Genomic DNA, 13,326 nt, shown 5'->3' with positions numbered 1-13,326 from the left:
TTCAATGCTGTCAATTACAGAGAAAGGTGGACACAAGATGCAATTGTAAAATAGAGATAGAGGGCCAGGAGAGGTATGGAGTGCCACCCTGTGCACGGTGAGAAAACTGCAACTTGGTATGACGTGCATTGCTGTGTGAGACTCAGTACAATTCATTGTAGATGTTAGTAAACAAATCAATGCTCCTTTACAAAATGAGGCTTTGCAGAGTTTGTTCTTGGACAGCAACACTGACCGCTCAGCATTTGATTTATGAACATAAAAGACTAAAACCACAGCAAGACAAAGGAGCTCTTATAATCTGCAGTGAGTGCACAAAGACGGCACTCCTCAGTGCAGTCCTCATATCTTTCCTGCCTTTTTTGAAAAACAAATCCCTCGACCTGGTGCGTCTACACACATGCAAATAGGGGCAGCCTGGGTGTTTTCCATCACCTGCTGTGATTTACATTCTTGGTTTGTTTGGGCGCATCACATCTCCACCGGTGGTCAGGAAGGTCAGGACAGGTTAAAATGCTCTGGATATGCTTAGGATTATATATGTATTGCAACTCACTGTGTGACGCAACATGAATACACCCAACTGATCGAGGGAACAGAGGACAATCCTCCGCATATACCTGCTGATCACATGACCAGAGGTGCCACCAAGGGGTGGTCATGCCCACAGTCGTACAATCACAGTCCCCCCTTTTGTGAAAATAGTCATAAATAATAAGAGGCTTCTGTACAGGGTTTTCAAAGTTGAGAGGGCTTGTTCTTTACAATCATCTGAAGTTTCTAGATATACATAGTTGTTTTAACTTATTTATTTTATTATTTTCTGTTGCACTACCATGGACTAGGATTACAGCATTTTGTTTTTCTTATGTGTGCAGAAACATAAGAAAAATGACTAAATCTTGATGAATTTCTTCAAATCAAAGCTGTGTGTTTGGAACTCAAATTTTTAAGCATGTCATTGTTAATTAGATAATTAGTAACATGAACAGCAAAATAAGAAACCAAACATCGGATGTTTTCACAGGCAATATAAAACAAGTCACTTAGAATTAAGAAAATCCAAATAAATTGTGAGGAAAAAATTACTTTAGTTATTGATGTTGGGAAGCTAAAAAAAAAAAATCCCGTCAATGAAGGTTATTGTGGAAAAGACCCTCTGAGACGCTGTTTCAAAATGATGGCGTGTTTTGTGTCGTAACTGTTAGTAAGCACTGTCTTTGATTGAAAGTAGTGCAATGTTGTCTTATTTAATTAATTTATTATTCATTAATTGGAATATTTTATTATTGGATTGTTGAGATTTTGTCATCCATCACATGATTACCACTTTTTCTGATCACGAAATGTGCTTGAATCTTAAAACACAAAATACATAAAAATTGGAAAAAATTCCAAAAGGCTTTTGGTTTTATGTGTGCCACCCCAAAATTTTCAGTGGCCCTATTTTGTCACCCCAGTGGAACATTTCTGTGGGGAACCACTACACATGACTGTGTATTGATATTGATATTAATATTGATATTGATATTGATATTGATATTGATAGATATTGATATTGATATTGATATTGATATTGATATTGATATTATTGTGGTGTTACATCAGAAATATCTAACTAGTGTTACTATTTTAAATGCTCTTATAAAAAAAAACGTAGAAGCAAAGTCTGTCACACATTCTGCATTATCTTAGCAAAGTATTTTACTGAAGACTAAATCATGTAAAGCAAACATCCTTTTATGGGAACAGATGCTATGCATATCGCTGCTGACTCAGTTGCAGCAGTAGTTAATCAGACAACTGAGAATGTGTGGGGTGAAAAATGAATTTAATGTTTTGCCTGGTGTTTTCACTTGTATTAAAACAATAATTAACTTTATTTATATGGCGCTTTTCAAACCACAGTTACAAAGTGCTTTACAATAAAATCAAACACACTTAAAACACAAAGAAAATGAAACAAACTGAAAGATGAAACACATAATAAAATGCAATGAGCAAAACAAACTAAATTGTCATAAAATATCATCAACAGAAATCCCACTGACTTTGTTGATCCCCCAACTTTTACTGTACCACCACCAGCAGGTTGGCTTTGTTGTTATTTTGTTATGTCTTGACAATCATTGAACAGACAGGGATTTCCAATGACTTTAGTGATTCTCTGGCTTTTCCTGTTGGTGGCACTCCACCAACAGGTCGAGGTCAAGTTTTCATGCACATTATCACAGTGAAGCATAGCTGTAAATACACTGTGATAACCAGAATAGGAGGTAGCAGTATGGTTACCTCCACCCTCCCCAAAAAATCCAAGATGAAGCCTTTTGAAGCCTTGAGTGTGGCTATAATTTTATTCAGTACATGGAATTGTTTTTGGAAACAGCCTCAAGTGATGATTCCAGGAACTGCAGTTTTTGGCACTTCCATGTTGGCTTCATTTTTAGTCGTGGAGATTGTCGTTGATTGGGACTAAATTTGGTATATGACTTTAGTGATTCCCTTACTGTTGGGTTCACATTTATCATTTGCAGTAAAATGACTCAACAACCACTCAACAACCACCATTGCCATGGAATTTAGCACACACATTCATGTTTTCCTCAGTATGAACTGTAATAACTGTGGCGATCACTAAACATTTCCATATCATCATTACTTTTCTGTATTTCAAAGCCACTGCAGATTTGCACCAGAGGAAGATTAATCTACCAACGTTGGTAATTTCTGTCTAAATCAGAACCTTTTTGTTTCAAGGGTCAGTGATCACCTCCATCAACTGAAGTCTGAGACACGTTGATGAATCAGTGCTTGTTTATGCTTTTCATCACCTTGATGAATAAGGAACACTGCAGATATGCAAATGAGAGGATGATGAGTGTTTTCCTTAATAGTGAATTTGTTTATGGGTATTTGTTTATGGTCAGGATCTCTCCCAGCACTTCCTGATCATTACTCATTGCTGGAGTTAAACCTTGCTCTCAGTTTGACATGTAGTGCTCCACCACAGCAGGCAATTATGTCTCCATATTCCTAGATATACCCATACGTTCTTACTGATGAATGAAAAGCTAAACTAGAATTTGTTGGTTTCAGCGATCTGAATTCGGTTTATTTCTATATAGATATGAACTATCTGCTGCCCTTAAATTGTCACATTCTGGTAAATGATAACCAGTATTTCAGACAACAGGTGCGGTCAGCTTAAATCACAGCCAGACTCCCTCTTCCTCAACAACAGACACGAAAGGATGCCCTGTCTCTCCCAACAACAGCGCTTTGCATACAGATTTCCATATATTCCATTCATGTTGGGTGATGTTGGGGGGGGGGTCATTTAGATTTGTTCAGTCACTTGACTCCCTCGTTTCCAAACAATCACAACCCCATCTTCAGTCTGGCCGGATCTTATCTCTGTCTCCCTTTGTAGAGGACGCGGAGATGGCGATAAAGTGAGTTACTGCATATTTGATTATTGGGCCTTTACCATTTTCAGCAGGCAACAGCTTACAGCAGCCATGTGGAAACTACCGAGGAGGTTTTCACTCACTGTAAGTCTCACTTTGCATTGTGCCTTTATTTCTGGAGGGGCTCGCTGTCAGGTGCTCAATGCATTGAATTGTTTACAGGTCATCTTAAAATATATCACAAATATATCACATACCACAAATGCTCAATAACTTGGCTGGCCAGGGTGGTTTGCAGGTGGTACTTGCTATGGAGTCCACAGGTAACTGGGCTAGTGATAGATCTTGATGCTCTTTTCAAGGGTAGATTGTGTTGCTTTCCCAAGGATCCCCTGGAGGATGTTGAGACTTGGAGTGAGTCTGTGGACAAAGTCCTCAGTTGTAAAGGTGAGAGTCTCTTCTGATTGTGCATATATGTGATGGTACAAAGACACACTTCGTACGTGCTTACTGTTGTTTGCCATTTCCAGCCGGGCAGATAGCTTTCCGGGAGTTCCTGAAGTCCGAGTACAGCGAGGAGAACATTCTGTTTTGGCTCGCCTGTGAGGAGTATAAAAAAATCAAGACGGTGCCAGAGATGATCTCCTCTGCCAACAGGATCTACTCAGAGTTTGTCCATTCAGAAGCGCCCAGGCAGGTAAACAAGCTTTTATATAAGAATTCAAATTGCAAAAATGCACTGAGAGGGTAATTTATTTGTAATATGAATTTAGCAAGCCTATCGTCATATAGTAACTGCAAAAATATGATTTTAAATGTGTTTTGTAGGGGTAAAACTGCTGAAAATTACTTTAAAGGTTGACTTTGGTATTTCAAACCTGGACCATATTTCCAATGTTTTTGTGTCTATTTGACTAATCAGAACATTTTAGAGATTGGTCCATTATTGAGCAAGAGGGCTGTAACCGGCAGCCACAGTACAGGCTGCAATGTAATCGATTGGGGCATTGATGCACTGTCAATGTATGTCCACTAAAAGTGCTTGTTTTTCCACTAAAAGCCTCAAATTGGTATTGTAAATGTCTAGTAACATTATAGAGATGACCCCACAGAAATCCACCTCTTGTTAAAAGGAAAGATCTTTCTTGTCCAACCAGAAAGACCCCCAAAATCGCTATTGTCAAACTCACCAGACTCCATCTAAAATAACAGTAATTTTATCATCGTAAAGCACACTTCCTTTAAAAGTCGACAGAAACGGAAAATATGAAAAAAGTCACAAAAGCTGTCTTTGTTGGTCTTTTTGGAGCTTCAGCATCATGGACCGTGGTTGGGTTAGTAACAAACTCTTAATTAACCGTGTTAGATGTGAAAATATGCTGCCAATATATACATGCTAAAATCACTCTATTTAAATGCAGTCTGGTGAGTTTGGAAACAGTGATTTCAAAGGCTGTCTGGTTAAACAAAAAAGATCTTACTCTTTAAAAAATGTCTACCACTATAGGATTCTATAAGTTGTAAGACACTTATAATAACAATCTGAGCCTGTCAGTTGTGTGTTTAGTGGAAATAAATAGATTGATAAATACATGAATTAATAAATAAATTGACAGTCCTCAATTGGGCACATGAATTACATTGCAGCCTGTACTGCTGCGGGCTGCAGCCCTCTAACTCATTACTGGACCAGTTTCAAAATTGTTGTTCTCATCAGTCATTTAGACACAAAATCATGGGAAAAAAGGTTCCAGGTTGGATAAATACCAAAGTTACCCTTTTACTACAAACAAGTTGTTTCCCCAACAGAACATAAAAGTGAATGGCGATGAAAATAGTAGCTTTAAGACGCCCCTGGGCAATATTATTTGATTCCAGATCAACATAGATTGCGGTACCAGAGAAAACATAACAAAGAACATCTCCCAGCCTTCCCTGACTTCGTTTGATACGGCACAGAAGCTCATCTACAGTCTGATGGCCAGGGATTGCTACCCGCGCTTCCTAAAATCTGACATCTATCAGGGACTCCTGAGGAGAACCGATTCAAGGTGACTGTTTTAAAACTGACAGCCTCTCAGATGGAGGCTCCTGAAATCTTCCCTTCAGCTCTGATCTGCTGTAGCACTCTTTGATTTCAGTGTGGATAACAGGTTTACGCCATACAATCCAGATCCCAAGTGTAGCCGAAATAGCTTTTTCTCAGCCTGTGTGATTCAGTAGACAGTTGCAGCTCAAGAGAATTTGTGGCTTGTATTATACTTTATCTCTTTAATTATGTTAAGGTAAAAAAAAAAAAAACAGTCTTTAAAGAGATTGTGCACATAACTCTAATTTAATTATCTATTTTCTCTCCCCCGCCCCATGAGGTTAATGATAAAAAGAATTCCTTCATTGTAAAGTATTATCAAGACTTAATCTAATTGATTATGCAAATATGAATCCTAATATGCTCTGAGAATTTCAACTTTCACATGCAAATAAATATGTGAGTGTATTGTTAAGCATCTGTCTATCTATGGTTTTGTGTTTTCTCGTCCTGGTTTTTGAAATATCTTAAAAAATGGTTGAATGACATCTTGGTGTGGTCCTTTTGAATGTGATGCAAATCACCTATGTTGTTGTCACACTTTGTATATGGTCATTGGTCAAACAATACACCAGATGGCAACAGAGTCCTTTAAGCCACGCCATTCAGTAAACAACAAAAAAAAAAAAAAAAAAAAAAGAAGAAGAGAATAGAAAGGGGGAAAAAAGCTTTACACTTCTTCTCTCTGCATGTGGTGCATTTCTGCAACATCTCAGCTGCAGTTTGAAGAAGTTTGTACATTCAGAAGAGGAACTGTATGAATCAACTTTGTCTCAGTTAAATTTGCCAGACACACAGGGGGGCCGTGGGTGGGAGTGCACTTTCAGTGGCAATTCCGTTGGAGTTCATTCATCATGAAAAAGTATCTGAGAGAATTCAAATCACATTTTGGAGTTTAATGTGACGGGAAAATCCTCTTTAACTAAGCTCATTGTCCCTTATGAAGGCCTAAATCTCCCTTCAAAGAAAGATTAGTGTAGATTGCATCATGCTTAGTTAGAAAGTAGAAAGTACTTGACAGTATAAGATAGTATTTGCCATTTTATCAGTCCAGTTTTTGCCTTGTTGTGTCAACCGAGGACATGGTTGCCTTTACAAGCTGATCTAATCATCTATGTAAAAAGCATGCAAATACAAAAGAGCACAATAAAACAGGGCTCTCACATTTAGACATAATGTTCAGACCCACGACAAAGGGTAAACTGAGCATATACCATTTAATTTAAAGAACATACAGGTTAAAATGCATAACTTTATTTATATAGCACCATTAAAACAGAGCTTACACAGTGCTTTGACAAACAAAGCAAAAGCAGAAATGGGATCTATAGAAGACAATGCAACAACAATCAAAGTCAAACATACTTACTGAACACAAGTGAGATAAAACTAGGGTGGAGTTAGGATAAAATTAAACAAGAGGACAGATACAATAAAAACAAACAGACCAAGAGCAACAAAAGCAATGAAGGCAATAAAACCACAAATAAAGTAAGGAAAATAAATAAAAATACATAAAATAGGAAAATAAATAAAAAGATGAAATAAAAAACCAACATCACATAAAAGCAAGTCTGTAAAAAATTGTTTTAAGGAGTGATTTAAAAGAAGTCACTAATTAGGTGAGTCTCATCTCCTCAGGCGGGTTGTTCCAAAGCCGAGGGGCTCTGAAGGCAAAGGCACAGCCACCTTTAAGCCTCGACTTTGGAAAAGCCAGAAGGCCTCAGAATCAAAGGCTGCAAACTGGCTCATATGGGATCAACATCTCCGATATGTAGCTTTGGGCCAGACAAGCTTGAAAGTGATCAGTAAAATCTTACAATCAATTTTAAAATGAAGGTACATTCTTCCCTTTTGCATGTCAAACCTTAACTTGTTTATTATCTGATGTGTTTTTTGTGTTTGGAAAGTGGAAGTAGGCACAGCGTGGTTTCTCCATGTGACTGCAGGGCGTGAGACACACATTTTGTTCTGTTTGTGTTGGTGGCATTCAATGCACGGGGGATTTATTTTAAGAGGTGCTGTAAAACACTCTGTGTTGTACAGACAGCTCACCACAACTTCCTCTAGCTTAGACAACTCTGGTTGTGTTCACCTCTTTGTGGGAGAAGGGTTAAATTCGTTGGGTGCTGTGAAAAGATTGCGTTTGACTGAACCGCATGTTTAATCTGCAATCGTTATTATGAAGCAACTGCAGCAGAAAAACTGCAGTAGCTTGCAGGAAGTGAGGAAGACATAAAAACGACAGAAACTGAGCAAAGTTATATTTCTCAGAGTGCGAGCAGTTGATGGAGGAAACTCACAGATGGGTGCTGTAGCCGATAAAGAAAATGTCTGAGATAACAGTTTGTGTCAATGCCGCAAGCCTTCAACAGCTGCCTTCTGACACAAAACGTTTCCTGTTGAGCAGACTAACATGAACACAGACAATGTGACAAAACAGTTCTTACCCAGGGTTCAAAAGCAGCTCATTAGGTTTACTTAAAAAACTTAAATAACAGGTTTGTTCTTTGATTTACATTTCATATATGTCACAACATTTATCAACCAAAAAAGCAATAGCTTTATTAAGATGTGTTGACTCAGTATCAATAAAAGTGTCATTCCATTTTTTTTAGCTCATGCATAATTGCATGTTCTCTACATTTCTTTCACAATATATATACATTTTTAAAAATTGAATTATGTTACCACGGTTTTCAGTTATTCCACAATGGTATGAAAATCTGCTTTTAGACAAACTTGAGATACTACATGCAGGGCTTCCCACATATTCATTTATTTGTGGCGGCCGACCACGACCAAACATCCAATTTCTTTGACTGGTCCATTCATTAGATGAGCTATTGGAATATATATATATATATATATATATATATATCATTATTATTATATTATATTTAATTTTGCATTGCACCATACTGCTGGAGCGCAGAGTGTACTCTGGGAACCCAGGGAGTAGTAAAATGCCAGGCACAGTGAAAGTGAAACTTAACCGTTGACTGCACTGGGTGTAAAAAGTTTGCTTTCACTTACCTTGGTAGCAGCTGCTCCTCTCATACATCGATCTGATCAGCTCTGACAGGATCCACAGATCAGTTATTCAACCTGTGATTTAAACTCCTTAAGCTGTTCCTGAGGAAACAAAAAACTCAATGAGCCTGCGCTGCATTCACGGACCCACCAAACGGTCAGAACTTTGAGAGGGGACACTTTAGATACAGTCTGTTTCCCAGACTGAAATATCTGAACAACTGGATGGATGCCATAAAAGTTCATGGGTGTTCACAATTCCTAGAGGATGAATTTTTCTGACTTTGATCCCCTCATTTTCCCTGTAGCACCACCGTGGCATGACATTTGTGGTTTTAGTAAAATGTCTTGGCAACTGTTGGGGGGATTGACACAAAACAACATGCTGACATTCACATCCAGCTCAGTAAAAGCTCAGTACACAGTAAAAGCCTTAAATTGAGCCTAAGATTTGCATGGAACTACTGAAGGGATGCAACACTTAGAGTAATCTGCCCCCCTTTTTAATGCAGCAAGAAAACCTTAACAACTGCAGGACATTTTACTGTTGTCTGAGCAGAGAGGATTACACTAAATTAGTCCACATGAGATGTAAGAAAAGCATGCATGAAAGTTTCCAGGATTTTTCTCACGGATGAACTTGTCTTTAAAAATTTCATGAGCTGAGAGAAGCAGGTTTGCCGACTGTTTTGATCCTTTTCTGAGGGCAGGGATGCTGTTATATACAGCATCGGCATGACTGGGGAACAAATTGGGCCTCGTTGGCTGAAAATGTGGGAGTTCAAGCATTCTGCATCATGTATGAGGATCAGGAACTTACATGATGCATGAGGTTATTAGACATTCAGTGATGAAAGGGGTGTCCTATGCGCACTGCTGCCATAGTGTATTACCAGAACTACCAAAAGAGGGCTCAGTTTTGTTTTTCAAATCAAGATGTGCATTGATGAAAGCTGAAGTTCTCATATTTCATTTGATTAAAGCAGATAATTAAGCAGCTTGAGCATGAGTCATGAGCCGTAAAACCTGACTGAAGGGTTTTTTAAACTTAAAGATATCAGTCATAAAAAACATTAACAAGTCCTTCTAAAAAGTTTTGATCAGTGTTATAATGAGCGTGAAGAGGAACTGCAACTAAGACAATTATAAAACTATGAAAACAAAAGATAATGTTCTCTTTTTAAAAAGAGGGGAATGTCCAGATGACAGGTGAAAGCTTTTGTTTTGTTAAAACTTTCTGGCACCATAACAGGAAGTGAAAAACAGTCTTCAGTGACACAGATCACATCACTCAAGACAAATTGAGTGTGTTAGTGGTTTTACTCAATGGTGTTGACAAACTGGTTTGATCTAGTTCTCAGATTTTAGATACAGCACTTCAAGCCACACATATCTTATTTATATGACACAGAAATGGCTTTATACGTTCAGTGTCTACAAGCTTCACGCCTGCTTTAAGTGGAAACTCTGGGGCGGCTTAATCACCACATAACCACAGTGTCCCCAGTTTGGTTCCGGTGGGTGACTTGTGTTTCATGTCATCCCCCTCTCTGTTTCCCCCCATATTTCCTGTCTGCCCCTACTGTCAAAGATCAAGTAACGGCAAAAAGCTATAAAAAAAAAAAAAAGCATTGAAGTCTGTAACACGTAGGCCTAATTACCAGAAAGCAAAGATTCAAATTGACCCAGAACAAGACTGAACTTTGCTGCAGAGTGGCACTAAATGATTCTGTCAGAGACAAAACAAGATAAAAAAGGGCTCCAAGATACAATAATCTTTGAACTGAACACAGAGGAAATTAATGCTGCAGGGAGGACGATTTTTGGTAGGCTTAAGTGAAAGTTTGTAGAGGACTGAAACCGACAAAAACAATAATAAATAAATAAATGTGTCAATGAATAAATGAAAATGCCAAAAATGACAATATTTATTTAATTTCCCATTTATTTTTCATTTCATTCATCAATCTATTCCTTTCGCCTATTTAATTTTGCCTTTTATTAATCAATTTATTCATTTTTTATATTTATTTGCTTATTTATTTATTTTTGTAATTATTGTGCAATGGGGTTGACAACTTTTTGTATTGCTTTAGGTTAATTAACTTGCTAACATCTGGCAACCAAAAGCTAGAGGTACCATACCAGGCCAAGTAAGGCTGAAGCAACAAAAACCTGTGTTTATCTGAACTGAGTGAGAATGCATTTTATTCTTATGACTTCAAATTTGTTTTCTACAAGGACTTATGTTTTATGTCTTCTGACAAAAGCAAGATTGTCTCACTTTAAAGAAAACAAAAGAAAAATAGTTGCTACTGTCATGATGCTAGTGCTTCTTTACTGGAAAGATGCGTTAGCTCTCACAAAGCTTCTGAGAATATTTTTACATGTTTTAGTTTAATTTGACTGCGGGTGAAATAGCCTCAGCATGTACTTCACCAAATGTTTCCAAAACCTATGAGCTGAAACAGTGGCATTGTTTCTCGAGGCAGCCTGCAACAAAAACTAAAGCATTTGCCTATCAGCTGCTGAATTTTCCACTGCCCCATTTGCATAGCCAGACTTTAAAACAAACAAGTAACAATGCAGGTCCGAGTACAGTACACACGCACTGTAGATGCAGTCAGCACACTTTTGCGTCATCCCCAACTTCCTCTTTTTCTGTGGTTAGCCCGGCATGATGCTGTGACGCTACTCACCAACCTCACTTCAAACTTCTGCTGTACATATAAGTTAAGCGGATTCATCAAACAGAAACAGCAGCAGTTGCAGAAGTCTCAGAGCGCAGCCCAACACAGTCACACATGAAGCATTGATGCCATGCCGAGTCTAGTCACGTCACCGCCAAGGGAGCTGCAGCAACTCAACATGGACAACGATAACAAGAAGAGGTAAATATCTGATAAAAACTGATGCAATTTATCTCCTTTTTTGTCATTGCTTATCAACATTTTAGTATAAGAAGAACATATCAGTGAAATATTTGGTTTGTGTGTGATTAACCAGGGGAGGAACCCTGAAGTCTCGACTGCAGTGTAGATCGTCTCAAACCACCAAAACTGAGGGGTAAGTGAAGAAAATTTATTCACTAAAAATGAAACTCTAAATTGTTAGCTAGTTGTTGCACATGTGTCTAATAGTGCCACTCTGTTTTACAGGCTTTGTTTCGAGGAAATGTCCCAGTGGTCGCACTCACTAGAGAGACTTCTATCATCAAAATGTAAGTTGATCAACACATAGTCCCATCGTCAATTTTTAAAGTCCTCCTCAACATTGTCTAACTGCTGATTTTTCCTATCTGTGTAGATGGTATGAAGATATTCCAGGCCTTCTTGAAGTCAGAGTTCAGTGATGAAAACATTGAGTTTTGGCTGGTGTGTGAGGACTATAAGAAAATCAAGTCTTCCTTCAGGATGTCCTCCAGGGCCAAAAAGATCTTCAAACGCTACATTCAAGCTGAGGCTCCGAGAGAGGTAAGCCCAGAGGTGTTTTTAATACAGGTTTACTTATTTTTCACAATATATCCCTGCTACTTTTATTTGTAATCGTCCTCATTATTTTTCCTCTGCTTCCAGATCAATATTGATCACAAGACCAGAGACCTGATCAGGCGCAACATGAAGACGCCCACCACAGTTTGCTTCGACGATGCCCAGAGGATTGTCTACGGGCTAATGGAGAGGGACTCTTATCCACGTTTCCTCCGGTCTGACATCTATCAGGCTCTGCTGGAGTCCACATCTGAATCGGTCAAGATGTAAAGAAAACAGATACCAGAGACATTGTGTTTGTAGAAGCTGAAGCTGAGCCCAATGCTGGACTACCTGAGGGAAACTGTGATGTGTTTGGTTGACCCGGGAACACTGGTGGTGGTTCTTTAACACTGAAAGCACCAAAAACATGTTATTTTCGACACATTTATGCCTTCCTTCTGAGTTGCAAAAAACATGCTTTGGTGTTGGCCAGGGTCGCATATGACTATATTACACGGGAGAAGTTAGCTCTGTCTTTAAAAAGAGTAAAGGATGGGTAGAGGCTATAAATGGCTACATTAACAGATTCTGCGATAGCCGCTGTGAAGCAAAGGACTTCCCAGAGATGCCACGATCATGTAGTCAAAATGCAAGGGACTTTCTGTGCAAGGCGCCAGGAAGTCTATGTGGTGCAAACAACACCCTCCACCCAAGATGCAAGTGCATGAGCTGCAGGCTGTCTACATTTGCACACCATCTTGAGTTTATTGTTAACTCACTAAAGCAATAGCTAAGTAGATGTTAAATAGATGTGGATTTTTACGCACAGCATTCTGCATTTGACATTTTTACATTCTGACATCATTGCTGTCAAACTGTTGTGACATTATCTTTTTTTTTATAAGCTATGTTTTGTTGTATTCCACAGTTTGTGAGAATGTTTTATAAATGTGAATATTAATGTGGATTTGTACATATTTAATTAAAAAAAATACATATTTGCTTTGAAAATCTACATAAAACCAATTATTTTAAAGGCACTGTGTGTAACTCAGAGAAACCGGACCGAACCACTAATCCAACTAAAAGTGTATGTATTTGACGACCTGGTGATGAGATTCAGGAATCAACTATCTTTCTACAGAGAGACAGACAGCACTTTTAAGCATATAGTGCCACAATGACTAAAATCTGTTCTTATCAGATACAGACAGCCACAAACGAGGTCAGGTTCCCACAAAGCTTAAGATACGTACATCACCATAAGAATCCATGAAGCAACTTAGTTACGAATTCATCCATTCATTCATTTTTCGTTCATTCA

The 13,326-nt window shown here is 38.3% G+C and overlaps 2 protein-coding genes across 2 annotated transcripts; both read left to right on the top strand.

Moving 5' to 3' along the window:
• Window positions 1-3,441: 3,441 nt before the first annotated feature.
• Window positions 3,442-5,462, top strand: rgs1 (regulator of G protein signaling 1). The gene is made up of 4 exons (XM_042498435.1): window positions 3,442-3,452; window positions 3,775-3,854; window positions 3,938-4,104; window positions 5,286-5,462. Exons 1-4 carry the CDS (start codon window positions 3,442-3,444, stop codon window positions 5,460-5,462), a joined length of 435 nt encoding a protein of 144 aa, XP_042354369.1.
• Window positions 5,463-11,158: 5,696 nt separating this feature from the next.
• Window positions 11,159-13,007, top strand: rgs13 (regulator of G protein signaling 13). The gene is made up of 5 exons (XM_042498320.1): window positions 11,159-11,420; window positions 11,536-11,595; window positions 11,688-11,749; window positions 11,836-12,002; window positions 12,105-13,007. The coding sequence occupies exons 1-5, from the start codon at window positions 11,350-11,352 to the stop codon at window positions 12,288-12,290; spliced, it is 546 nt and encodes a 181-aa protein (XP_042354254.1). The 5' UTR covers window positions 11,159-11,349; the 3' UTR covers window positions 12,291-13,007.
• Window positions 13,008-13,326: the final 319 nt, after the last annotated feature.

This window comes from Plectropomus leopardus, chromosome 12 (assembly GCF_008729295.1).
Source record: "Plectropomus leopardus isolate mb chromosome 12, YSFRI_Pleo_2.0, whole genome shotgun sequence".
NCBI classification, from domain to species: Eukaryota; Metazoa; Chordata; class Actinopteri; order Perciformes; family Serranidae; genus Plectropomus; species Plectropomus leopardus.
This window is presented reverse-complemented; position numbering and strand designations above follow the sequence as displayed.

What these genes read in the sequence shown, in the direction of transcription:
- rgs1 (XM_042498435.1), top strand. An exon ending in CAAAGTCCTCAGTTGTAAAG is followed by an intron (nt 3,855 to 3,937) that starts GTGAGAGTCTCT and finishes TGCCATTTCCAG; the next exon opens with CCGGGCAGATAGCTTTCCGG. An exon ending in ATTCAGAAGCGCCCAGGCAG is followed by an intron (nt 4,105 to 5,285) that starts GTAAACAAGCTT and finishes ATTTGATTCCAG; the next exon opens with ATCAACATAGATTGCGGTAC.
- rgs13 (XM_042498320.1), top strand. Translation starts at nt 11,350, where the DNA reads ATGCCGAGTCTAGTCACGTCACCGCCAAGGGAGCTGCAGCAACTCAAC. An exon ending in GAGACTTCTATCATCAAAAT is followed by an intron (nt 11,750 to 11,835) that starts GTAAGTTGATCA and finishes CTATCTGTGTAG; the next exon opens with ATGGTATGAAGATATTCCAG. An exon ending in AAGCTGAGGCTCCGAGAGAG is followed by an intron (nt 12,003 to 12,104) that starts GTAAGCCCAGAG and finishes CTCTGCTTCCAG; the next exon opens with ATCAATATTGATCACAAGAC.